This window comes from Contarinia nasturtii, unplaced genomic scaffold (assembly GCF_009176525.2).
Source record: "Contarinia nasturtii isolate CC-2019 unplaced genomic scaffold, AAFC_CNas_1.1 Cnas_scaffold_129, whole genome shotgun sequence".
In the NCBI taxonomy this organism is placed as follows: domain Eukaryota; kingdom Metazoa; phylum Arthropoda; class Insecta; order Diptera; family Cecidomyiidae; genus Contarinia; species Contarinia nasturtii.
The window spans coordinates 12,331,356-12,357,091 of record NW_022197486.1 but is presented as its reverse complement, the minus strand read 5'-3'; the positions used below and the strand labels follow the sequence as shown (position 1 = coordinate 12,357,091).

Sequence of the window (25,736 nt, the reverse complement as noted above, 5' to 3'; positions counted from 1 at the left end):
GAAGGATTTGTTGCCGTACCGCCGAACATTGAAGCAGATGTTGATGATGAAGTACCTACGGAATATTGAAAATTTAATGTTAAAAGTCTCAAAACCTCTTTTAGTATAGAAATTTCTTACTTGCAGCACCGCCAAATATATTGGTGGTGGTGTTTGCATTGCTGAAGACAGACGAACCGAATCCAGCTTGTGGTGAGGTTGGTGTTGATCCGCCAAAGATTGATGCTGTACTGGTATTGCTGCTACCAATGGCGCCGCCAAAGATATTTCCAGCTGACGTTGGTGCAGGAACGGAACCAAATAGATTTCCGGCCGATGCAGCAGATGGGCTAGCTGCTGATGATGGTGGAGTCGAGGATATTCCAAAACCACCAAATGATACCGATGCACTTTCAACCGATTTCGCGCCAAACACATTTGTACCAGCGGCTGGCTGAGATGGCGTTGTATCGGGTGACTTTGCACCAAATATACTCGTTGTAGTACTAGTTGTTGGTAATGTACTTGCACTAAAAATTCAAAGGTTTTTTTCTCTCGTTATGGTACATTTCTTTGGCACAAACTTAATCACTTAAAAAAACTGACACTAACCTGGTTGTGATTGATTTACCGACAAATGGGCTGGCCTGAGCCGATGTTGACGGTGATTGTGCAATCGATCCAAAAACAGAGGCACTTGTAGTCGTTGGTGAAGATGCATCACCTCCGCTAAGTCCGCTTAACGACCATTTTGTTTCATTACCGCCGAATGGGCTCTTTCCAGCTGAAAAGAATTAAAGAAATTGAACCCATGCGATTTTGTCTCTTTTCGGTCACTTACCATTTGACGTGTCCACCACATTTGGTTTGCAAATGTTAAATCCTTTGAAAATTGAGCCAACATCCGATGAACTAGTAATCACATTGGCAGCAGTAGTTGCTACTGTGCTTGTTGTCGTTGTTGTTGCGCCTGTTTGAGTGCCACCAAATATTGATGGTTCAGTGCTTGCTTTGGCAAAACTGAATCCGATCGAACTTGGTGTTGATGATACCACAGTTGGATTTGATGCCACTGAAATTGGCGATGAAACATTGGCTGCTTGTACTGTTGATACGGTCGATGGTGTGTTTGATTTTGTCGGTGGTGTTGATGTGCTTGAGAGTCCAGATAAAAATGAAAAGTTTCCAATTGAACTTGTGTTCGGTGCTGAAGTAACGCTTACAGCAATCGGTGCATTTTCTTTGTCTGATTTCGATTTATCGGGTGTCGTAGTTGCAGCAAACGTATTGCCCATGTTAAATTTGAATGGGCTTGAAGTTGTTGTCACTGTTGATTGAACGTTTGTTTGTTGCGGTTGAATATTTGGCGGTGTTGCCAATAAAGGTGTTTTTGTTGTTTGTTTTGGTGAAATATTCACGCCGGTTGCAATAATTGGTGCATTTCTAAGTAGTGTTGGTTCTTTGTTCGTCGAGGTTGGTGTTTGTAATAATGCGGGCTTTGGCTGGCTCACTGAAACAGATGGCATTGAACCGTCCGATTTCATTTGAGACATTGAACCAAAGGCCTGTGGTGTACTGGCGCCAAATGAGAATCCAGTCGATTTTGTTGAACTGGGCACAGTTTCTGTTGGTTCTGGCTTTGTCCCAAACGCAAATCCACTTGGAGCCGTTGCGGCCGTATTGAATGAAACAGTTTTACTCAAACCTGTACTTTGGTTTGTTGTTGGTTCGGATTTTTGTGCTGGTGGTTTTTCCGCACTAATGCCAAACGATAGCTGCGATTTTGGTTGATCACTACTGAAAATTGACTTGGTATCGAAACTTTTTGCAGGTACTGTAGTCGTGCCAATTTGAGATGAGCCGAACAACTGTTTTGAACCAAACAACGATGAACCTGTCGACGATGGCAATGCCGGTGTCACCGTTAGCGGTTGCTTGTCAATAACTTCTTTTGGTTTTGACAAAAATGGTGCTGCAGCTGCTGCAGCCGCTGCGGCCACCGGTTGTGTTGTGGGTGTTGGCAATAATGGTTTCGGCTTGGCCAAATCCTTTTGCTTTGTCAATTCTTCTTGGCGTGCACGTTCAGCTTCAAGTTCGGCTTTTTTCAAATTCTCCTTCTCCTTTTGAGCTTTGGCTAAGAGACATATATTATTATTTAGTATATTCAAAGTATCAAACATTTCTCTTTTCAATTTACCGTGAGCCAGCTTTTTCTCGATTATTATCTCGGAATTTATTCCCTGTCGATCTGGTCGTGAAGGTTTAATGACATTAATCTTTCGACTGGATAGTGTTGCTTTACGCAATGCATCCAATTTGGAGGCGTTCAATGGTTTTTGCTCACTTCTGATTTGATCGCTAATCGTTAACGATAGCACCGAATCGACAAGAGAATTCATTTTCCTGAAAATAAAGTGGCAATGGAGTTTTATAATTCACGTTCCATCTTTAAAATGACGAAAGAATGAATCGTTTTTTTTTTCAACTTACAGATTGTCAGTTTTTGAATACGAATATTTAATTTTACTTGGAGAAGAATCACGACCGCCAATCTTCGATTTGATCTTACTGATCTTGGCTTTTTCTTTCATCAGTATCTGATGCTGTTGTTCCAACGTTTGGTAAACATTTTCAAGTGTTGGTATGCGCATTCTTGCCCTAAAATATTGAAATGATTTGAATGGAATCGGGCATGGACGGTGGCAAATTTCAAAACATACTTATCATTTTCGCGTTGATTTTGCAAATGTGCTGACCAGTTGGCATCGAGTTGCTTACTGAATACATCAAATCTTGCTTGATTTTGTGCCAATTGATTTTGTAGCTTATTGATAAGTCTACGATGTGTTTGATTTGCTGCTAAATTTCCATCACTTGTTTTTCTATCAAAGAAAGTTAACGATTTAAATTCCATCCATAATTAAATATTTTTCAGAATTTCATACCCAATCTTATTGAATTCTTCAATTTTGCTCTGTGCTTCTGCCATCATTGCATGCATTTCATACAATGTCAATCGCAATGAATTTACGTCAACCTTAATTGATTCGGTACTTTCTGTGGCTTGTGTGGTGATCTCTTGCATTTCATCGATATTTTTTATCAATTTGCTGAGTTCTTCTTTGCCGCAAATATTGATTTGAACATTTTTCGAGCGATTAAGCGCAGCACGAATTTCAGTGTCAAACGCTTCGATCTCTTCTTTAATAAGCTTTCGTAAAAGTGCGTCATTTTCTGAATTTGATACAATGCTCGATGTAGGATTTCTGCAATGAAATTCATGCTGTATCATATCGATAATACAAAAATGAAAAGAAAACTTACTTTGCAGCCTGTGGTACTGGTTTGTAGGTCGATTGAACCGTTAAAAATGGTTTGCTTGCTTCTGATGACACTTTTACCGCACTATTTTGTGGAATAACCGATGGCGATGCGGATGCTGGTGTTGGTGCTGGCTGCATTGTTGGTTGGCCAAAAGGTTTTGGCAGTTCTTTCGGACCACCCAAACCACTTGATCCAAAACCAATTGTTTGCTTTGCACCGAATAGACTAGACATCGCTGGCTTCGGCTGCTGAGCTTCGGTCGTTTGTAAGCCAAATGTTGGTTTTGTTTGCATGGATTGTGGTTGTTTTGCTGGCGTTGAAGTTGCACCCGTTTCTGGTATGGCAAACGTTAGATTATTCACATGAAAATCATTTGACGATGATGTTCTAGCAGCATTTGGTTGTTGTGATGGTGGAGTTGTCATTATTTTTTGAGCCGCTCCAGCAGTTGCATTTTGTTTGAAAAATCCTAATCCAGATTGATCCGATATATTTTGGGGTGGTGAACAAATATCGACTCGGGTCGGTTGAAAATTTAACATATCAAAGGATAAGATGAATCCATGTGTGGATAGAATGTGTAGCATTGGCATGACGGGAATTAGATTTTCACCAATAGTCAGCTGATGTGTGCAACCAGTGTCTAATGCCAACCCAATTGGGAATGTATCTTGTTTATCTGCTGTCAATGGAAGTTCAGCACGGCCTTCGTCAATCTAATTGTATAAAAAAAAGTATCCGATTTTTAAACAGTTGTCGCTGACATCACAAATACATTTACAAAAAAAATTGACAATTTAAACAGAAAATCAGACACTGTCAACTTGATATAAATAAGAAAATACTCACAAATGTATATTGTTTCCAAAGTGGATTCTCTCCTGATTCGGTCGTGCCCAAAATTCCAATTTCAGTTCCATTTGATGAGGCCATTAACAAAATATTCCTGTCAATTTTCGAAAAAATGTATATTTTCAATGTAAAACAGAAACCCAAAAAATGCCACAGAATTAAATTTATTTACCATTGTAAAATATGAACAAGAAAAACTTGTGGTGCTCTTGGCCCTGTCTGACTGAACGTAATGTCATAGTAGTTGATATAAGTCGGTGGCGCCGTTTTTGACGTGTTAATTATGAATAATGCTAGAAAAATTTAAAAAAAAAAACAGTCATTCGTTTTCATTATGTGAGCATTCATTGATTATATTTACATTGGTTTGCTTCTTCTTTGTTCTCGACAAACACCACAGCGAATTGATATGTCGAAAGCCATTGTATAGCAATTGGATAAAATGGTCCCGCAAAAATTTGTGTTGCACATGGTATTGCTTTTGCTAGCTTCAAATCGGGTTTGTATTGTGCCAATTTTCCATTTGGAAAAGCGACAACAATCTGCTTTCCTTTTGGGCTCCAACAAGCACAACTGAAACATATACCATTTTATGCATTAAACGCTTTGAAAATTGAATTAAATTCGACAACAAAATTAATTGAATAACATACCGTGCATTTTCTGCTTTATCTAATGCATTGAATTCAAAGCTATTCGCTTTAATGAGATATGATGTGAGCGTCCCGTCGCTAAGACAAAGGGCCATTGTGTTCGCAATGACTGGATTCCACAAGATCTGATTCACTTTTACGCTGTTCGCATTTGATACCATAATTTTTGACAGTATACATTGAACATTCTACAAATTCATTTATTGGTGAGCATTTGAACGGATTTTTTTTTATTTCAACAACAAACATACCGTCGACAAAAATGATTGCACTGCATATATGTCGATAAATGTGGTCCCATTAACTGTATAGCACACTGAAAGCATACTGTGATCACAGCTAACAGCCAACATATACGGTTCACCAGGTAGGTTTATGATTCGTGTAGGAATCGTTGGAGATTCTTTGTTCTCAGTGACATCTTTCAATCGGAGAACTGAATGGAATTAAAATATAACGAATCGATTTAGTTGAGATGAACGAAAAAACAAATTGAGTCTACGTTAAACCTTGTATTTCTTGCGCTGTTGGTCTTCCAACGATAACCAGACCAAAGTTACTGGCCGCTGCCAATAAATCAATGCCATTGTAATTTGGTGTGCTTGCATTCACATTGAATAGTTGATATTTGCTGTGAACTTTAAATTGGATGTCCTAGTCGAGAGCATATAAATAAAAAAAAAAAACATTTTGAGACAATGATACAAACATTTTTGTTGCATGGACATAACCTAAATCGGTGACGCAAAAAAAAAATGCAGTAAAGTCGATAAATAAAAAATGTATACCGTGACATCAATTGCAACTGGCGCTTCTTGCAATGCCATTATTCAGTCAAATGATCAATGAACAAAATTACTTCGGACAATCAATAGAAAATAAATGGTTTTTTGTTTTGGTCAAAATATGCAAAAGTTTCTCTGGCGAATTGCCGCCAACACTTCGTTTGTGCACTGTTATTATGTATTTTGATATGACAGAACTGTCAAACTATTTTATTTTAGAGATGATTTAACGATACGTATGAAACAAGATGGAAATTGAAACTTATTCTCTTTTTCTTGAAATCCATTTTATTAATCGTGCTTTTCTTCCAATCAATTCAATTTTTTATTTAAATTTATTTCTTCTGTAAATAAAAACAAAATTTTGATTTTTTTTTTGACAAAACAAAAAATACAAATAGCTCTTTATTAATACGTGTATAATCAAATTAACCGAATTAATTTCATTTTCAAATTTATTCATTTAATCATCATTTAATATTGCATACTTATGAATATCATTTTCGTGAATAGTTAAATTTTGTTTTGATAAGATATTTTATTTTGACTTGAGCCTCATCATAAACAACGTATTCATTGTGCAGAAGTGCTGATTTGATGCTGGCATTTTCAACCATTTCACCTACAGGTGCTTCTACATCCTCGTAAATAAGGCGCCCTTCTTTTGGATTGGGAAATCCTTTGCCAACACCTTTAATGGAATGAAAACCCTTTGGCAGCTTTTGTCCGTCTTTGGTAACATTATTCCCGTCAAAACATTCCATCGAATCACCCAGTGCAACTTCGCATAGCAACATTAGACCAACATCGTTTTTACATTGTGCTCTACTATAATTGGCTGCTTTTGACACAGTATCAGTAAAATAGATACCATTACCAAACATGCTTCCATTTCTCGGCACTTCCCGTGGTGCAATTTTCAAACCTTTGCTCAAAATTCCCACGAAATTCGCAAGTTTTGAACCATGCCACAGCAATTTTCTATTAAATGAAATAAAAAACGTAATCAAAATTAAATTTGGATACAGTTTGTTCACCTAAAAGATACAACTTACTTATTATGAAGTTTTCGGAACGTTTCGTAGCGTTTAATTTCTCCTTCACGTGAAACTGTGAATATATCCTCAATATCCAAAAAGTATTCATCATGAATCGCAGAATGTGTGTTCTTGGCATACGTTATAATCAAATTATAATCTTCTGAATGTTTCTCAATCGGGTTAATGTGGGCGTTTAATTGTTCATAACAACTGTCCAATATGTTCTTATTTTCACTGAGATTTTTATTCGAAAATGTGTATGATACAGCAATTTGCGATAGTGTTTCGAGCATTTCAACTTTCATTGCAACCATCTCAGATGTATCAATGTCTGGCACACGTTTAACACCGAAATCATGTGGAATTAGACTGTAGAATTGATTCGATTTCTCGCAAAGTTCGCTCCGAGAAGCATTCTTTTCAATTAATTCGGAGATATCTTTAAGAATCGTCATTGCATCATGAATTTGCTTCGGACTTATTTTGCCAAGTGGCATTCGTTGTATGTCCAATTTAAATTCTAGCATAGTTTGATTCAACATATCCTCATCGAAAATAAGTTCAATAAGATCTTGAACTGACTTTTTTAAATTTGACTTGACCAGTTGCTTTTTCTCAATTATCTTCTGTTGTTCATCTTCATCATATTTAATATCCATTTTATAGTATTTTCCCGGGTATTTGACAAACTCATCGCTACCAAAACAATTGCCCGTTTTATCTAAATAGTGTGTTTCAAAGAAATGCTGAGCGTCTCCCAGTGAGCTGAATTCGTTTTTTATATTATTTCCTTTTTCACCTATACGACCCCATGATCTAAACACCCAATAACTGATGAAAATGAACTCGATTAATTTTAGTTAAAATTATTTGGATATAAATGGTTTAACGTTTCGACAATTCGATTATTATTTCATCACTTGTCTTCTGCTGTGTACGCTTATTTGAAAACTAAAAGGATTCACTGTTAATTTTGAATATAATGTAATGTTTATTCATGAAAATTTTGGTTGGTATATATATATAGAAACATTTAGGAAGTGTGAGTTAAAATGATGAAAGTTGTAAACCTTTAGAAGTTACAAGAGATCAATTTCTCGTATTAAGCTAAAATTTGAAATTTCCTAGTGATGAGCAAATTTTACATTCAATCTGCAGACCGGCGAGTTATTGATGAGAATTTCAATGGATGCATTTTTGATAAAATTTGTGTTGAACGGTGTAGAATATTTGTGTGCACAAGTATTATGTGTTGCGATAGTGATACCTCTATGTGCCTGACTTACTGGTTTGCGCCGACAAACTAGACACGGGAGATTGTATCTTTATATTTTTTGCTTTATTTCGTACTTTTTCTCGCACTTGTTCATATTTTGCATGAAACGGTCAGTGTTCATCATTTGCTTTGCGTCATGCAATTGTAGCATTCAAATGTTTGTTATTTCCGTGCTTTATTTTGTTCTATGGTTTTCAGCACAGAGCAAAGCGATAACAGCTGCGGGCTCCATATTGACGATTGGATTTATATGCTTGCCATTTTATGATGCTGTGGTAAATGACTCTGATTGTATTCAATAGTTTCATATTTACCACGTCTTTATTAAAATGGCATGAGTAGAGTTTGTTAGAGTTTGTGTTGAACATAATTGTGTATACGGAATGTATTGCGTTTTCAAGTCATTGATAATTCCGTTCGTATTGATTTGCTCTAAACCTGACAGCAACAATTTAAGCACTTTACTTGCCGCTTAGGGGTGAATCTTAAGTGAATACTGTCAAAATACTCATTTGGATCTTAAAAATCAATACCCTTAGCGGAACCATGTATATATATCGAGTTTTTACGCAAAAATTGCCATACCATCTTTTTTTTGTATACTTCCAAAAAAAACTTATATTATATAAGTTATCCCAGCAAACAAATTTGTAATGTTTTTAGTACATTCTAACGTTGAAAAATGTAACGTTTTGGCCCATTCTGGTGGTCATTTTCGTGTCAAATGGAACGGAGATTATATGCATAGTTTCCACGAATTCCAATGGAATGGATCCACTTGTTTCTTTCACTTCCAATAATATTTCATTTGACAACATAATGTGAACACAACCCAACACATTAAGTTTTATATTGAAAATACAAATCTTACGCTCAAATTAAAAAATAAACAATTTATTCGAAAAGAAATAAATAAAACTCTGCAGGAGAACTCTTTTATACGTCATTTAATGCATTTATTTTTTTTTATTTGTGGAATTATTATTTTGAATTTTCGAAATGCAACTGACATCTTTCTGACATTTTTCTATCCGCGCGGTGTATATGTGTCAAACCAAATCCAGTAGTTAGTATAAACAACTTTTGCACCAACCGATTTTGTTTACAATAAAATTTTGTTTTGTTTTCAACAGGATTTCTTGAGAATTATATGAGAGTGTTTGAAGCGTGGTTTGGGCGATCAATTGGTTTTATTGTCATTTCAAAAACGATTTTGTGTGTTCAGAATGCTGTTCCCTGTGGAATGGATATATTCACAGTTGGTTTTGTGACTGTCTTTGTTTTAATTTCGAAATAACAGAGTGTTGATAAAATTAACTGTGAATATTCCAACAACATTTCGATCGGCAAAATATTTGATGTCACGTTGGAAATAAATTTCATCATTCGATTTAGAATACAGAGTCACTTTGTTGAGGTAAGAGGTGATATTTATAATGCGCTCTTCATTACTGTTTCATTTAATTTGTGATAGAAGTGTTTATATCTTATTGTGTTTGTGATCTATGCTATATTTGATGTATTTTTTTCTTTAATTTTTGTACAATAGATCTGTCACGATGAGAAGAAAGAGAGCCAAGAATGGGCGCAGTACGTCGTTGAAGATGACTCTAAATCAAGTGCTGCGGGAAGAGTATCGTGCACCATTCATCGATCAGGTCACATACTGGTGCCTTTCGGCCACAATGATTACGACTCTGGCGTCATTACTGTTTTTGTTCAAAGCAAACAAAGCCTTTGACGATGAAAATGTTCGATTTTTTAAAGGTGAATCCGATGAATACACGAATGATCAATTCAATAAATACGTGAATGGTGTAATTGGTGAATGTTTCACCTCGGTATTACAAGAAAATTACCACAAATTACCGCTTGCATTTCGACGAACTGTGGAGCAAGCATGTCCTGATTTTCTTCGTCCAGAAAATTGGCCAGCTCGCGAGGGCATGGGGAACGCATTCAATCATCTCATCACTCAGTACATAACAAACGTGAAAAATAACATCAAAGTATGGGCATTCAGTCGCATCAAGAAATTTTTCACACTAAAGCGCTACGAACTGAATTTGAATCGACAAGGAAATCTCATCACTGAATTGGATGTAAAACGTGCGACGAAGATCGTAATGTTCCAAAGTAGAGTCGAGAGAAACGCGAACATCGATCTTCTATTAAACGAAGCAGCAGGCATTGGATTGCCAATCAATGTACACTTTCAGAATCTCATTCGTGATCGCTGGTTCCAAACCATTCCAATATTTATAAACATTCAGCGACAAATTTTCGATTTTCACGCGAAATATGAAATGTTGAAACAACGCTGGTTCCAATATCGACGCGATCCGAACAACAATGTCATGCCGACCACTCCACTCCCGCCAAAAATAAAGAATTTTTTAGTAGTTCCAATCCACGATTTCGATATGAAACATATCCGCATCGATATCCATCTTTTTTATTTGATTGCGCGCAAATTTGGAGCATTGAAATTGGCAAAAGGAAAACGCGGTCAGCCAATAAACATTGAAAAAACTGAATACGATAGCAATCCAGCTTTCTATTGGAATTTAATATTTGACATGCCAAAAATTTCGAAACTTGGAAATGGTAAGGAATTCGATTTTGCTGTGGCAACCGATAGTGTGGCAGTTTCGTTATGTTTCGTGAAGCCTGAACGCAATACACCAGAACTTGATAACAACACCATCAAAGAGAAGTACAATAATTTTGAGTTTGATTATGTGCTTGGAATCGATCCAGGAGTTCGTACATGGAACGCCACAGTTCGCAAACACGTTCGATCCGGCAACGAGGTAAGAAACAATAAATTCATTCTTTATTTATCATTTGTTTACTTCTATGATTTTTTGTTCGTAAATCTCAGGAAAACATCACAATTGATGGTCCAAAATACCATTTCAAAGCGAAATATGGCAAACGCAAGCGTAAATCCGATCAATGGACTGAATTGTTGCAAAAACAACGGGAGCTCGACTATAAACGCTATGCATTTTTTCCATCGCCGAAAGGACGTTCACATTGGATGTGTTACATCGCTTATTATGTGAAAATGATGAAACCAGCTATGGCGGTGTACACAACAAGAAAGTTTATTCGACTCCGTCTCGATAAATACATCGAAGAGAATCGGGCCAGTGACAAAATCGCGGCATCACTGACGAAAAAAAAGTCGGCGCTCGTTTTTATTGGTGCAGCTCAAATAGCTCCAAACTCACCAATTGGTATTAAAAAGCGATTGCGATGCCCGGGATTACGACGACTATTGAACAGTTTTAAGAAGTTGGGAAATTGTATTGTACGATTGGTCGACGAATACAATACATCGCAAACTTGTGCAAAATGTTTCCGGCCATTCGATCGACGAACCAAAAGCGATCGATACAAAGTTTGTCAGCATTGTATTCCAAGTGAAGATGAGTCATCGCAATGGAATTTACCGAACGTCATTATCACCCAAGTCAGTATAATACACTTTTCGAAGAGTGTACACGCTCTTCTCACACTCTTCGTATAGTTTTATTCGACTCCCTTCTCACACTCTTCTCACACTTTTGCATAAAACACGTATATTGAGTGAGAAGAGAGTGTGTAATGGTATTGGTAATGCTATCACTGCTGTCACTGCATTCCAGTGGAAGTAATGTTTGTATTTTGATATTTGAACATTTTTGACGTTTATTGCATTCGTCAGTTCTGTCAAAATACAACAGAACGACAATTGCTGTTGCAACAGCTAATTCATTTTTTTTGTATACGTTCATTTTTTTCAAAATGTCAAAAGTAAACAAAATCAAAAACTATCCATCAGTGAAAAAATTTATTTTATGAGAAAAGTGTGAGAAGGGAGTCGAATAAAACTATACGAAGAGTGTGAGAAGAGTGTGTACACTCTTCGAAAAGTGTATTATACTGACTTGGGCACCATGAAAAGCAACCGAGTGTACCAACAATTGCGTAAATATGCAGTTGATTTTGTTAATCGATTGAATGCAGTCAACCCAGATCATATTCCAATGGATTCAGATGGTTTAGTGTCAAAACTTCAAGTATGTTTCAAAAACTGGCAACTAAACACTGGCATTTGGAAAGATGATCAAGCTCCATTTCAATTGAAAACTGTTTGGCACCGGGATATCGTTGCAGCCAAGAACATCATGTACAAAGGTGAAAAAATATCACTGAAATTAAAAATGTTTAAGAATGTTTTGGCTAACAATTTGTTGTTTACGATTTTGTTTTTAGGTCTTTGTACGGTGTTGGGATTGGACATTCATCCCCAACTATTGAGACCACAGAATCAAAATGCTGCCGTACAAAATCAAGCAGCTGACGATGAGGATTCCAGTGACGATGAGGACTACGTTTATGTTCTCGATGTTTCCGATGACGACCAGTTTTAATTACATGTAGCATTAAGATTTCTTTTTAAATAATATTATTGTAACGTTTTGTTACTGTGCTGGGCTTGAGTTTTGTGGCCTTGACCGAAGTACGGGCAGTTCGGTATATAAAATAACCCGTAGGTGAGTATCATTTATTGAACTGAACCGATAGTATATTGATGTTGATTCATACTTAGTAACTGAGTTTATTTTTTCTCTTTTTTCTTTCCATTGCGACGTTGAAAATGACTGAAACTACACTCAAATCCGACCCCAATATTGACCGTCAACATATGCCCGATAATGGATGAATTTGCCACAACAATATATATAGATATATCAGTTACAAGAGTTCTGTACTGTGTAAATCAAAAACACAGAGAACCCAATTAAACTTACTTGTTTTCATGTGTTCTATCCGATTCAAGCAATTGCATTTTATAATACGAATTTTTAAATCCATCAACTTTGGTTAACGTAATGGAATATGTTAGTTCTCCTGCACAATGTACATGTGCAAAATTTATCAATCCGGACTCTTCATCAACATTTTTTAGATCTTGAATAAAGCAAAACAATAAATTTAAAACTCTATCATACTGTATGACATACAAAGTACGAAATTTACCTTTCAACATAATCGTTTGAAGCTTTATTTCATTAGTATAGATCGATGCATTTGCGCTTTCGGATTGTGGACTCGTATAAATGGATGAGATTGTTCGTTGTTGTATCTGAAACTCTTTAGCCAAAAATGGAAATTTTTCCTGAATATCTTTTGGAATTTTCACTGATTGCCTTTCAGGTTCAATCAAAATTTGATTGCATTTTGCCCATGCTGATTGGTATCCTTGACACAAATAACCGGAATTCCCGTCGAAGATGAAATTGGCATTGCAATTTTTACATGGTTTTATTGCACCAAAATAAATGATATCAGCGACATGATTCAAAATCTAAGAGCACAATGATCATTTCAAGAAAGTGAGATTCATTAGAAAAAAATGTGATGTGATAAATTTACATTAGCTCTCCCTTCGGGAATATATTGGTCATTTTCTTCTAAAATGTTAATGTAATTTGGTCTCTTCATTTCAGCATCAAGTTTATTGCGTAATTCATAGTATTCCTTGGTCTGTTTTTCGATGGTTTCGTTCAAATCTTTATCTTCTGGTTGTAAATCTGTTTTTTGTTTCTTCATTGTAGATTCACCATCGTTTTGTCTACTTTCTATTTTGAAAATTAAAATCCAATTACTGATACATTTAAGCTCACTAAACTAAACAGTAAAACTTACTAATCCGTTTTCGAAGATTCTCTTGATCGGTGTAGCGCAAATTTGTAAAGCCACGTATTGAAACCTCTGCTAACTGATTAGCAAAAAACGGATCCATTAAAATGCTCTCGAAAAAGCATTCATTGTGGTACCAATGCGCATCTTGTTTATCAGCAAAAGGCGACTAAAATGCATAAAATACAGGAGAAATGAATAAATGAAAAAAACCAATTCGGTCTGTGTTCAAATAAATAATATATTTGAATAAATCGCCGATTTATACGAGTATAAGTATATGTCTCACAATAAGAATATTCACGTTGTACGTATGCAGTGTACAATAATATATTGAGTATCAAAAAACTCACTTGACCCATTTTGGCTAAACGAAGTGAATCCTTTGGAATTATCTCCAAGCATTTTTTACATCTGGATCTGTTGCTATTTGAGTATTCCACTGTGTACGGTAATTGGTTAGACATTTTTTCTTTGTTAAAAACCGCGATAAAACACAAAAAACGGCTATTCACCAAATCAAGTTACTTTGAAACTCAAAAAATACCAGTTACATTTCTTATGTACTTTTGAGTTAATGTTTTCAGCCAATGCAACTATTTAATATGCTGTTCATTCATATACAGTTATTTCAAAAACACATATTTTGATTTAACAAATTCTAACTGTTTGAGTTTTTCCTTTTGTTTTCGTTCTATTCGGTTACTTTAGCCTTTTGGCCGAACTATTCGCTCTTGCTCTTCAACTTTCTCATGCTATGGTATTCATTTGAATGTGTCGTCTATGTGCTTCGCTTGGCCCTTTATAGATGCGCTTTGAGCGTAAGTGATTTTTGGCGCGAAGTTTATTTTTGACATATGTATTTTTTGTGCATACACACAAATAATTTCATGTATATCATAGCACAAAACGTCAGTACTATGGGTGGGTGCGTCTACACTCAAAATTATGGAGCTCAATGATTTAAAGTTACGGTGTTTTATGAGAACAAAGCGAATGTTTTCATATAAAGCGCCAATATTTAAATTGATGACTTTGAAATAATATGGAAAATGAAATTTTTTTTTTTCTTGAGGTTTATTTTATTTATAATTTTTTTCAATCAATTATTCTTTTTTTTCTGTAAATAAGAACAAAATTCAAATTTTAAGAAAACAAAATGCATTGCAAAAAACCCTTCAAACAACCTCATTTTACGTGTACAATCGTAGATGCTCAGACATGATATTGAGGGGTTTGATTGCCCCCTCCCCCAGGAGCTACTTAAATCAAATAACCCTGTTAAAGGTTCTAAGAATTTGCACTACATAGATCAAGTGGAACCTCGAAATGGGCTTAGCATCGCCTGAATAAAACACAGATAAAACGAAAAAGCAAAATAATCATTTCATCACTTTTTTCTTTACTTGGATTATTTAGTTTAAACAATTTAGTTTTAATAATTATAAATTGTCATATCGAAATATTAAATGCAAATAAAATGACCCTCCTCGAATTGAGAATTTACCACACACCTTAGTTTCCAAGTCTGAGAGTCTATGTGTACAATCGTCAAAATTTATTAAAACCTTAACTAATTTAAATGTATCGTCTAGTTTATTTCGGCACGTCAGTCATTAATTGCAGATTTTTTTAATGTTTCGGCAATATTTTGAACCGAATCATTATCGTTTTCAACCTTGTTCATTTGTTCATCATTTAATACTGCATTAAAACAATCGTTTAGTTGTTTATCCAAAAAATCAATGTTTGACAGTGAACCAATTTGATTTTGGTGTGTGACCGACCCAGATTGATTGTCTTCGGATCTTGATGGTGATAGAAATTCATCGAAAATATGTTGCATTTGATCTTGAAAATTACTGCTGGATGCATTGGACGATGCATGATTTTGACAATGTTCAAGCCAATCTAAACTCATTTCACTGGCAATATTTGACACTTCAAAGTCGTCATCATCTTCATTGGGAACGGTGTTCAAATCACTTTCGAATTGTAAATCACCATCAAATTGATCGTCGGTTTCAATTGGCATATTACCTAAGGGGAGAATCACAAAAGAAAATAATCGAATTAATTTAAAATAATCGAAAAATAATCGGAAAATAATCAATAATAGTTTTTAAGTGAATTGCCCGGAATATTACCAGTTACATCAAATAAACGAGCCTTCAGCCGCTGTGTGATCTCTTCAAGCTCGGTGAATTTTCGTTTTAACGCTCGACTCAGAGCCGAATCTTCCACAGCACCTTGATTCTCATTTGATGTTACATTCACAGGTGTTTGATCTATCTTTTTTGGTTCACACATCGATTCGTTTACAGCGGGTGGATTTATATCGGAGTGTGATGGTCGCTTTTGATGAATTGACAAATCATCCTTTGGTTTGATATGAATCTGCCGAATAGAAAATAACAATAATTATAACAATATAACTTAACATGAATAAAATATGTTTTACTTACTTTTATTTGACCATTTATACATCCGGCATGATCGATGATATTAAACCATCCGCTAATCGTTGGAAGTCCTGCCATCAACACAGACAAATCAACGGACGCAAAACCAATTGTTACATCATTCGATGAATTCGGTATTAATCGAGTTTTCGGTGTGTTGTCGCTAATTTTTCGCCAAACACGAATCACAAATCGTTTTTCATCCTAAAATTTTGAAATCAATGTCACAACGTATACAGTCAATTTTCAATTTGATGTTGCAAAAAAAGAGACTTACATTCAATAAAAAGTCAATGGGTAAAAAAACCTCGAAATGTTTATTCCATTGTGGGCTACAGCTGTGCTCCACAATACCTGTTGCGTATGATGTCAGTGTGGTTTGTGTGGCTGAAGCCGATGCTTCAAATGTAACATATGAACATGGTTGAATATCAATCGATGTAAAATTCTTCTTCGTTGAATTCATTGAATTTCGATTACGTTTTCCGCTCTTTTTATTCACATTAATCGCAATCGATGGCAAGTGTAAAGCACTTTCAATTTCGAAATGTATTCGAAACATTGTCTCTCTCTTCGATTCAGGCTGTACATTTTGCTGTGTTTGTTCGATTGTTTTTTGTTCATTGGCTGGCATGGTTGGAATGACATTCATTTGAGCTGGTGTCGGTGCAATTGACAATGCTCGTTGTAATTCATCCAATAGTTCAGACGTTGGTCGCATATATTTTCCCGTACTATTTTCAGCAATGTTATTGTTTGTGCCATTGTGTGTTTGTGTAGTTGCATCATTTGTTGCGGATGCGGTTTCAGTTGCATTTCTGTCCGGCAGTCTCGATGCCAATGTATCAATGAAATTGCTAAACATTGCTGCAAAATTACTACTACGATCGTTAAACTGTGGAATCGATGTCTTTATGTTACTCTCTTGATTGCGTTCACACACCGATTGTGGCACATTTACAAGTGGATATTGTTCACGTGGCAATCGCAAGAATGTTTTACATGATTCCAAATTTTTCGATCGTTTTAAATGATTGATTTGTTTTATGGTGCCAACGGCTAAGATTGCTTGCACCGTTCCAACAGGTGTGTCAATTGGCGAATTGGTAGAGGATATCGTCACCCAACCGTCGATTGATATCACTGGCAGCTATAATATTTTAAAGAAATACATGAATTTGGTTTGTTGAATTTTTTTCGCATTTCGTTCATACCTCTTGTTGTGTGACATGATTTCGCATGATATTGTTATTGAATGCAATGAAAAATTGATGCAATGGTACTTTGGCGGAGCCAATCAATGTTTTTGTATGATTATCATCTCGGTGCCACACTTCAATGCTCATAAAGCCATGTTTTGTTGATTCAAACAAATTTTGATCACATATCACAGAAAATAGCTGAAAAAGAGCAATCTCCTTAGTAAATAGCTTGTGTAACAACAAAATAGAGCACGAAATTTTATACCTCAAAATAATTCAGTGGATAATTTTCTTCATTTGTTTTATTTTGATAGTACTCCGTTACTAAAACAGAAGACTCACTCCAAAATGGTCGACATACTACGAAACTTTCGTTTGTTAATTGCGATACACTACAATTATTGATCTGACCAATATGAAATAGTCCCTTCAATTCGTTTTCAATGTCATCGTTCATCTCTTCCATCTTGTTCAATCCATGTGTTAGATCTTTGCTTGAAACGTCGTCTGTAATATTTTCCGTATTTTTACGATTTGTTTGTTGCGCACCGTTTGATTCAATTTTCAATGGTGTTGATTGACTATTCGATTTGTCATCGGTTTGATCATCGTGAACATCATAAACACATGTTTTATACATGAAATCATCAAATTCATTTTTATTGGTAATCATTCGTTGATCAGACCATTCATGACTTTTGACATGCGAGTCAAAATACTCCATTACAGGATACTCTCTGACCGAACACGCAAAATTACTACCACATTCATTGGATACTGAATGAATGTTTGCATCGATGGCATTTGATGAAATTGCTTCAATGAAATCGGCACCAAAATGCAAACCACGACAACCAAGTTCAACATTCACCGATAAACGTCCAATTATTATTTCACTGGTTGTGGTTGTAACTGGACATTGTTGGTGGAATGTTAAATTTGTCGCTTGCATCACATCGGCCAATTGAATTCGAGCTGTTCCCAGCGTACGCGATTCACTCGATTCAATATCACGATAACGAATAATCAACGAAATAATCCCGTTTGCATAGGAACTTCGACTTTTGATACAGAACGTATTCAATTTATGCACTGACGATCGATTGAAGGCGATACCTGTAAATAACAAATAACATCAAATAGAAAACATATACCCTAGTATGTCGCAAAATGAAAATATTGAATTAATGTACGTTAAACTTACATGGTGGAAGTGACTCAATGGAGCTGGAAAAAATTCGTGTCACCTTGCTCATAAACATATTGTTTTTCTCAAACGATGATTTTGTGCTTAGAATCGAATCCAAATCAACATCGACCGTAAACGTGCCCGATGAAAAACTAGTTTCATTCAGTGCATTTTTTGAGAGAATTTCACGTGTTCCGGCTCTTGTTAGGCACAAATCATAAACTTGAATGCGTAAACAGTCGATTTTTTTCAGCAATTTCAATTCGATATCATTCATATTTCGCGGTATATACAAACCGTTGAGATCGTTGCTGAGCAAATCAATGAGACTTTCAGTTGGTGATGTTGATGCCATTGCTTGTCGTGCTTCATTTTCTTCAACTTCAGCCAATGGTCGGCCAGTTAAATAGTTCATTAATGGCGAAGAAATTCTACGACTTTTGCTCGACAAACGTTTTGTTTTCGATGATGCCATTTTATCAAGCACATTCTCTGCGTTCATCTTCTTATGCGGTGACTTGACTTTGAATTTTGTTTTATGCATTGATTTCTTCATCGATTGACTGCTTGGATCCAAGTCCAAATTGAAATGATTCATATTATTTTCAATCTCAACACATTGCTTCTCATTTATTGAGAATATTTTATCATCTATTTTGTTGTCTATTTCACCTTCGCTCAATACTCGATCGTACAGTGTTAAACCGTATTCCATCAATATTTCACCCATGATTTTTTGTTGTGCGTTATATATGTGACACCGTCGGCGAATTTTTTTCACTTTTTCCACTGAATGAGATGTATTTTGATCCAAAAACTTAATCAACTCAACGGGTATCGGAATATTGGTATGGCCGATTTCAATATTTGAAATGCCGGATGAAAATTTTACCTCAATACTTTCCGATGATCTTAAATAGTTTCTGAATAGTGTCAGCTTAGTTAGAATGTTATATTGTATCACATTGCCAAATGATTTTTTCAATTGCTTTTCATTCTTCAATCTGAAATGAAATGCACAAAAGTATGGCTGTATTAAATAAAACGATCACATTAACGAAATGGTTAAGATAAGAAAAAAAAATGTTTATTTACTTTAAAGTGGCACCCGAATGATATTTGTCACCCCACCAAATGAATTTCGCTTGTATCCAATTGAACTGAAATGGTTCGTCGTTGAGCCACTTTATTTCATGCAAACACAAAGACAATGTTCCCCGGCATCGACCATTCACATTCGGAGGGAGAGTGTTTCTGGTATTGAGTATGTTAGTTTTTTTCTCCATATATGCGCGCGTATACAATTTTATTGCATTTTTTCCATTACACCCGCACTTATTTTCATCCACTTTTATTACCACCTTCACCTGCGATAACAACAACTGTGAAAAATGCAACTTCAATTTTCCGATATGACATGAGAGATGCTCAAAGTGAATGTCTCAAGACGTTTGTATCATAAATAAAAATAAAGGATTGGGGAAATAGACGCAAATAACATTTTGACAGAACAACAACAAGTAACATTTCATTAACGAGCACATAGAGGTCACTACTTGCATGGTTCTGCAACGGAAAGTGAAGATTTCTTGCAATTTTATTTTCGATTTTTTATCATTTTTTTTAAATGATTAATTTTCAAATCGATAAATTGAAAAAAAAAGTTTTGAACAAATTTTTATTTTTATTATTATAGCGGATATTCACAAAAAAGAGAACAAATTATACAATATTTGATACGAGGGCTGTCTTTTATTTATTGAACCTTGACCATATTAGTGTTCGTCACCAGAACATTTTGTCATACGATCGCTATTTGTATTGTTTACACTGACATGTAAATTGCGTCTCAGCAAAAAAATTGAATTAACTCATGAAAATTTTCGTTCAATAATTTATTACAACTTTCGACGTGGATTATCAAGACAAGAGTGCATCGATCAACTCCATTCGACTTTTGGTAATGAAGCCCCATCCTACTCAACTGTAAAACGCTGGTACAATGAATTCAATCGTGGTCGTCGTTCGCTCAAAGACGAGCCCCATGGAGGCCGTCCAAAATAAGTTGTTGTTCCACAAAACATCGATGCTGTCAGAAACATGATAATGAAAAAAATTAACAAAAAAATATGTGTTTGACTTTTGTTACAGTTTATTTTTACTTTATCTGATTAAACAACAATATTATTACGATCGATTAGTGACATTTTTTTAAAATCAATATAATAAATAGTTATTTTGCCAGTACAATTTGTTTATGAATAAAAATTCTCAGATTTGTGTTTAAATTACTTTTTTGTTGATATTAAGCTTGGCTTCCAAAGTTTCCCTAACAATACAATAGATTTATATGTAAAAAAAATGTACACAATGTTTTTAGTTTTGCGAAAAATAATTAAGATTCTAGCACAATATACAAAGTGATAATGTCATCATAGTAATATATCAAACATCGTCCACATAGTGGCCTTGAATGATGCTGGTTTGATGGTAACGTCGTCTCGACGAAAAATCTTCATTCTCTTCGTTCAATTGATCGGAACGTAAGTCGACTCCTGGGCACGATGGAGTCACCACAATTTGTTCGTATTCGTTGGTTCGTTTTCTATAAATATTTTGTAATTTCTCATTTCGTTAAGAATTTAAAATACATAATTTAAAATTTAAATGAAACAAACCCAAAACATCGGATAACAACACTTTTCAGCCAAACAATTAGGCGAAATTCTGATGCGATTCCTGGTTTAACGGCTGGATTCGCCGTGCCGCTACATTAAAAAATGAAAATTGTTCAATTTTAACGTGTTTACAAAAACAAAAACGAATTTAAAGAAATTAACTACTTACACATAGAACCATGTAAGAAATACCAAAAAGATGCAGGTGACTCCATAGTACACATCAACAAACATCATAATAACAATTTTTAAAATAGCGCCAAACAACGATACCCAACGATTACAATAATTACTGTACCAATTTTTCGTTTTCGAGTGAATCGGAATAATTGGCTGAGCGATCGGCTCATCATCTTCATTGTTAACATTAATTTGCGCATTTGTTGTATTGACGGAGTCTTGATTACCACCACGAAATGTAACGCGATCATTATCATTGAAAGTTTGTTGTTCATCGCTGTTTTGAATATCATTTGTCGACTCGGAATTGCTTGGAAGATTTTGATTTTCTGAAGGCACTTTGTGATTTGATGTATTCTATTGAAAGAAAAAAAAACGAAAATTCATTACCGGTTACAGTATTTTGTGTTTTTCTCAAAAATAAAAGACTCACTCCAAGCTTATGTCGTGTACGTTCGGGAAACAAATGATCTAGATCATTATCATTTTCATTCACAACAGAACCATATCTTCGACTTTCGTATGACGGACTTTGGGCTTGAATTCGGAATCGTTCCTCACGTTTTGTTTGAATATCAAAGGTTTGTGCGAGCGCAAAATAGCAATAATCAATACATGCATATGTCAACAAGAAGGGCATTGTAACGATGGGTGCCAAATAATTTATATCACCCACCATAATAAAGGCAATTGTCACAGTCGCTACCACACCTGAGAAATGATTTTACATTGAATATTAATTAAGCTCTTTTCTACAGAACAAAAGATAATATAAAACATACCCATTGCATAGAGAGGTACTTTGTTCGGACCACGACCTACATCAATATTGTTTAGAAAAAATAGACGAAATGATAAAAATAAAATGCGTTTATAGATTCAATAAATAATAATAACCTTTGCCCAAAACTCCAATGGCTGGAATCACATTTTCCAATGCGATATTTTGTAGAACTCTATTGATAAAAAATAATAATAAATAAAACGACATTAATTGTATTTTCATCGAATGGATGCGATAGTATTTTTAAAAATTACCTTGGCGTTCCATACATTGCACCCAAACAACTTGATATGCTTGATACATACACTCCGGCCAAAAATAAAAATGGAATGGCTGAAACCTTTTTTGCAATCATAAAATCTGTACTTAAATTGGCTCGAACACATGTGGCGCCCAGAAACAATACAAATACCAGATATAAAAATGTTCTAAATAAAATGAGAAAAATATGAATTTGGTTATATTCATTGAGTTCTAATAATAATCATCGACATCAAACAAGAGAAAATTGGATATTTATTGATTAAGATTAAAAAGAAAACTACTCACGATGTGCCAAATGCGGCCAAAGTTCCATTTGGAATGTCAGTAGATGGTGCACGAAGATCACCACTCATATTGATACCGGATAAGACACCTGTGATTGTCGGAAAGAATATACCAAACACTTGAAACCAAGTGTAGTGTATGGTAGGAGGGAGACTAGGGCTATCTTTTTCATCCGACCACCATAAATTATTTAGAAAATTCTCCACACTCCAACCAGTAAAGCCATTAGTAATGTCTTCGTTAACAAAACTGCCCACCATGAAATTAAGACCGGCACACAATACAACTAACAGAAGTATAAATTGCAGTTTGATAACCTGTGGGATGAATCACAAAAGAAAAATTAAAGATCAAATGATATTGGAAAAGATGGAAAATTCATCAAAAGGATGAACAGCAAATTTTCAATAATTTAATATTAATTTTTAAGTAATAACCCATTTGACGCCAGCCACATTGATAACACCAAGCAGCAGCACGGCGCCTGCAGCAAATCCACGAATTGCCCATTTATAATTACTTTCGAAACCAAGAAGACCGGCCATCGATTCACCAAAACCTGTAATTTTTACAGTATTGTTAATATCACACAGCCTTTAATCTTGTATTATGCAATTACGAAATGAATTCAAGCAAACCTAGCACATTCAATGCACATCCAACAGCCTGACCGAAACAATAGAGCAAACCAAGTGAACCACCGAACCGGGAGCCAAGTGTGTGCGCAATTAAAAAGTAAACGCCGCCACTCTTTCATGAAAATTAATGACGATAAAAAAATGACATTCAAAACAAGTGAAAAGAATTTATTAACAAAATAGAATTACCTCGACGCGACATCGTTCACAAATACCGACAGCCGCTAAGACACTGATTAGAGCCAAACTGACGGTGGCAATTATGATCAAAATGCCATTCAAAATACCCGCTTGCGCCACAATGAAACCGGATCGCAAAAATCTATAATCAAAGAAGAAGAAGATGGAAAATAAACAATAAATATAGACTGTTAGAATGCATTTTGTGTGCGATTAGTAATAAATTACTCACACGATGACACCAAAAATATTGATTACAACGGAAGTGAATACACCGTCCCAGGTGCCAAATAACACTGGTTGTGATATAAAAAAATTGGTGCGCCACCATGGTTTGTCACCTTGCACTTCCGCAAAAATCTCATTCGCACCCGATGCCTGATGCCCACCCGAAGCGTATTGATATTCATTGCCGAGATCAACGAAACCAGTCGAATTACCCCTCGGTCGCACCCGATTCGAGTAATTATATGATTCTTCATTACCTAAACCATATCTGCAAACATAAAAAAGCAATAAAAAATGAACATTTATCATGGCACATTCATACATGCGATGACATCACTCTTTTTTTTATAAATAAATGATAAAAAATATTTACCTGGACCAATCAACGTTATTTCGTTCGCTTGATGTATCCATTGACATTATATTATTTTTACTTATTTCTATCTAACACTATAATTCTCGATTTATTACTTCGGTGAATTTGTTTATTTTTCGTCTTTTTCGCCTCTATGATTTATTGACTTTTCTTTATCGCAATTTGCTACGCAAGTGAGTATAATCAAAATGTTTTTCTTTCGCCTATTCACATTATGTTTAATAAATAATTTCATGGATGTTTGTTCGTGTTTGTTTTTGCTTCAGTCGGTGGTTTTTATTTTTAAAAAAACAACTAGATAGAAAACGCCCGAGTATGGGAAAATGGTTAAATTGAACAATAGTTTTTGTGCTAAATATGAATTTGTGGTGAATAAAAAAAATAAAATTGTTCCATAAAATCAATTCCTACGTGGGCATTATTTAATATATATATTCACTGATGTCATTTGATTCGCGCCGACGAAAAAGTTGTGCAAGCAAACAGATGTAGTGCACAACACAATTCTCAAAAAACAACAACAAAAAATATGTTATTCGATTGAAAACACTAATCTCTACACGACACACACCAAAACAAACTGGCGGCGAAATTTTTTTAGAAAAATTTCATTTTTAATTCTCTGACATCTATTTTACGTGTCATCGGCCGCACTTACATGCATAAATTAGGAAAAAAACATACACTCTAAGCCCACAAACTTTTTGTTTTGTGTATGTCGTGTTTTTTTCTCTCTATCTTCTTCTCCTCTCTTCACTGAATCTGTTGATTGGCATTGAAAATCAGGTAAATGTCACTTTACCGCTACTCCATATTTGATATATGCATATGTGTGATAGTTTCATGTTCCGATAGTTTCAATTCTTTCAAAACGAAGCACACGACACACACCAACCAAAGATGTTTTCTCTGAATCATTAGAAGAAGTTTAAATTTTTTTTCGAAAATTAGGCGGAAATTAATTTGCTGATTTTGCATTTGATTACATTTATAAATATGTAATTTATAATCTTCCATTAGGTGAGTCTCATATATCAATAATGCTGCTGAAAACTATTTATAGGCATTTAACGGTCTCTAGAACGGTCTTATTCCATTATGGACTTTTTGTAGAAATAAAACGAATTAAACAATTGGAATAAAGTCAATAGTGAAAGTTTTCCTTATTTACAATTTTCATAATATTCAAAAAATGTTTGCCCAAATTGTGTTCCCATTGTGGATAATACATATCTGATTTGCTCAAAATTAATTCAATTAATTTAATTAATTAATTAATTTGTTTTTTTTTTCCTTACTTTATTTTTAAGCAATTTGATTATGTTTCGCAAATATTCACTGGTATATTCATACGAGAGCTGTTGCATGTTGCAAACCAATGTCATATTCGTAAATTTTAACATTTTTTAGCATAAACGTCTCCGAAACGTTTTGTCATACGATTACAGATTTACATTTTGCAGTAACACATTACAATTGTAACGAAGCATTACTGTAATGCTATTACAATTGTAATGTTAGATTTTAGCATTACCAGTAATAGCTATTGCTATTCTTATAAACTTACTGGCAATGCTTCGTTACAATAATAATGTGTTACTCAACGCTGCCGCTAATGTCAAAAATCTAACATTAATATTGAGACTTTTCAACACAACTTTTGGTTG

General features: G+C 34.9%; 5 protein-coding genes across 8 annotated transcripts in view; 1 reads left to right on the top strand and 4 right to left on the bottom strand.

Moving 5' to 3' along the window:
* The window catches only part of LOC116343921 (nuclear pore complex protein Nup214-like), a 6,396-nt gene extending 624 nt beyond the window's left edge, over positions 1-5,772 (bottom strand). Inside the window, exons 1-16 of the mRNA XM_031772248.1 lie at positions 5,597-5,772; positions 5,318-5,462; positions 5,060-5,244; positions 4,809-4,996; positions 4,517-4,728; positions 4,328-4,448; positions 4,153-4,249; positions 3,304-4,019; positions 2,925-3,245; positions 2,700-2,861; positions 2,470-2,637; positions 2,177-2,382; positions 821-2,113; positions 592-763; positions 121-509; positions 40-55 (exon numbers count right to left, since the gene is read on the bottom strand). Coding sequence (XP_031628108.1) covers positions 40-55; positions 121-509; positions 592-763; positions 821-2,113; positions 2,177-2,382; positions 2,470-2,637; positions 2,700-2,861; positions 2,925-3,245; positions 3,304-4,019; positions 4,153-4,249; positions 4,328-4,448; positions 4,517-4,728; positions 4,809-4,996; positions 5,060-5,244; positions 5,318-5,462; positions 5,597-5,635 — 4,430 coding nt within the window. The 5' untranslated portion in view covers positions 5,636-5,772. The remainder of the gene's footprint in view (positions 1-39; positions 56-120; positions 510-591; positions 764-820; positions 2,114-2,176; positions 2,383-2,469; positions 2,638-2,699; positions 2,862-2,924; positions 3,246-3,303; positions 4,020-4,152; positions 4,250-4,327; positions 4,449-4,516; positions 4,729-4,808; positions 4,997-5,059; positions 5,245-5,317; positions 5,463-5,596) is intronic.
* A 240-nt stretch (positions 5,773-6,012) lies between these two features.
* Positions 6,013-14,393, bottom strand: LOC116344189 (poly [ADP-ribose] polymerase-like). Its single transcript, XM_031772626.1, has 7 exons — positions 13,957-14,393; positions 13,610-13,772; positions 13,337-13,542; positions 12,941-13,268; positions 12,712-12,871; positions 6,649-7,464; positions 6,013-6,574 (listed from the first exon to the last, which is right to left on the bottom strand). The coding sequence occupies exons 1-7, from the start codon at positions 14,068-14,070 to the stop codon at positions 6,091-6,093; spliced, it is 2,271 nt and encodes a 756-aa protein (XP_031628486.1). The 5' UTR covers positions 14,071-14,393; the 3' UTR covers positions 6,013-6,090.
* Positions 9,279-12,916, top strand: LOC116344199. Of its 2 annotated transcripts, none has more exons than XM_031772647.1 (5): positions 9,279-9,326; positions 9,459-10,722; positions 10,794-12,094; positions 12,257-12,453; positions 12,647-12,916. In XM_031772647.1, exons 2-3 carry the CDS (start codon positions 9,469-9,471, stop codon positions 11,442-11,444), a joined length of 1,905 nt encoding a protein of 634 aa, XP_031628507.1. In that variant the 5' UTR covers positions 9,279-9,326; positions 9,459-9,468; the 3' UTR covers positions 11,445-12,094; positions 12,257-12,453; positions 12,647-12,916. The 2 variants fall into 2 exon arrangements, with proteins under 2 accessions (XP_031628507.1, XP_031628498.1); XM_031772638.1 differs by having other exon boundaries at positions 12,173-12,453.
* A 387-nt stretch (positions 14,394-14,780) lies between the features above and the next one.
* Positions 14,781-19,912, bottom strand: LOC116346267. The gene is made up of 8 exons (XM_031776212.1): positions 19,552-19,912; positions 18,472-19,460; positions 17,533-18,383; positions 17,280-17,465; positions 16,343-17,215; positions 16,069-16,269; positions 15,751-16,000; positions 14,781-15,643 (listed from the first exon to the last, which is right to left on the bottom strand). Exons 1-8 carry the CDS (start codon positions 19,740-19,742, stop codon positions 15,213-15,215), a joined length of 3,972 nt encoding a protein of 1,323 aa, XP_031632072.1. The 5' UTR covers positions 19,743-19,912; the 3' UTR covers positions 14,781-15,212.
* An 820-nt stretch (positions 19,913-20,732) lies between these two features.
* On the bottom strand, positions 20,733-24,841 carry LOC116345711 (solute carrier family 12 member 8). Of its 3 annotated transcripts, none has more exons than XM_031775348.1 (14): positions 24,481-24,841; positions 24,067-24,363; positions 23,698-23,961; positions 23,475-23,607; positions 23,286-23,397; positions 23,085-23,206; positions 22,648-22,964; positions 22,353-22,526; positions 22,212-22,270; positions 22,097-22,132; positions 21,748-22,025; positions 21,304-21,671; positions 21,135-21,224; positions 20,733-21,061 (listed from the first exon to the last, which is right to left on the bottom strand). In XM_031775348.1, the coding sequence occupies exons 2-14, from the start codon at positions 24,111-24,113 to the stop codon at positions 20,902-20,904; spliced, it is 2,160 nt and encodes a 719-aa protein (XP_031631208.1). In that variant the 5' UTR covers positions 24,114-24,363; positions 24,481-24,841; the 3' UTR covers positions 20,733-20,901. The 3 variants fall into 3 exon arrangements, with proteins under 3 accessions (XP_031631208.1, XP_031631216.1, XP_031631200.1); XM_031775356.1 differs by having other exon boundaries at positions 24,067-24,420; positions 24,728-24,784; XM_031775340.1 differs by having other exon boundaries at positions 24,067-24,841.
* Between the last annotated feature and the right edge of the window lie 895 nt (positions 24,842-25,736).

Bases quoted from the DNA above. Each gene is read 5' to 3' on its own strand.
- LOC116344199 (XM_031772647.1), top strand. From the start codon at position 9,469: ATGAGAAGAAAGAGAGCCAAGAATGGGCGCAGTACGTCGTTGAAGATG. The intron at 10,723-10,793 runs GTAAGAAACAAT...CGTAAATCTCAG, and splicing joins ACGTTCGATCCGGCAACGAG to GAAAACATCACAATTGATGG.
- LOC116344189 (XM_031772626.1), bottom strand. From the start codon at position 14,070: ATGTCTAACCAATTACCGTACACAGTGGAATACTCAAATAGCAACAGA. The intron at 13,543-13,609 runs GTAAGTTTTACT...TTTTCAAAATAG, and splicing joins GAATCTTCGAAAACGGATTA to AAAGTAGACAAAACGATGGT. The intron at 6,575-6,648 runs GTAAGTTGTATC...TTCATTTAATAG, and splicing joins TTCCGAAAACTTCATAATAA to AAAATTGCTGTGGCATGGTT.
- LOC116346267 (XM_031776212.1), bottom strand. From the start codon at position 19,742: ATGGAGAAAAAAACTAACATACTCAATACCAGAAACACTCTCCCTCCG. The intron at 19,461-19,551 runs GTAAATAAACAT...ATTTCATTTCAG, and splicing joins CATTCGGGTGCCACTTTAAA to ATTGAAGAATGAAAAGCAAT. The intron at 17,216-17,279 runs GTATGAACGAAA...AAAATATTATAG, and splicing joins ATCATGTCACACAACAAGAG to CTGCCAGTGATATCAATCGA.
- LOC116345711 (XM_031775340.1), bottom strand. From the start codon at position 24,113: ATGTCAATGGATACATCAAGCGAACGAAATAACGTTGATTGGTCCAG. The intron at 23,962-24,066 runs GTAAATATTTTT...TTATGTTTGCAG, and splicing joins AATAACGTTGATTGGTCCAG to ATATGGTTTAGGTAATGAAG. The intron at 22,965-23,084 runs GTTATTACTTAA...TTCATCCCACAG, and splicing joins ATGTGGCTGGCGTCAAATGG to GTTATCAAACTGCAATTTAT.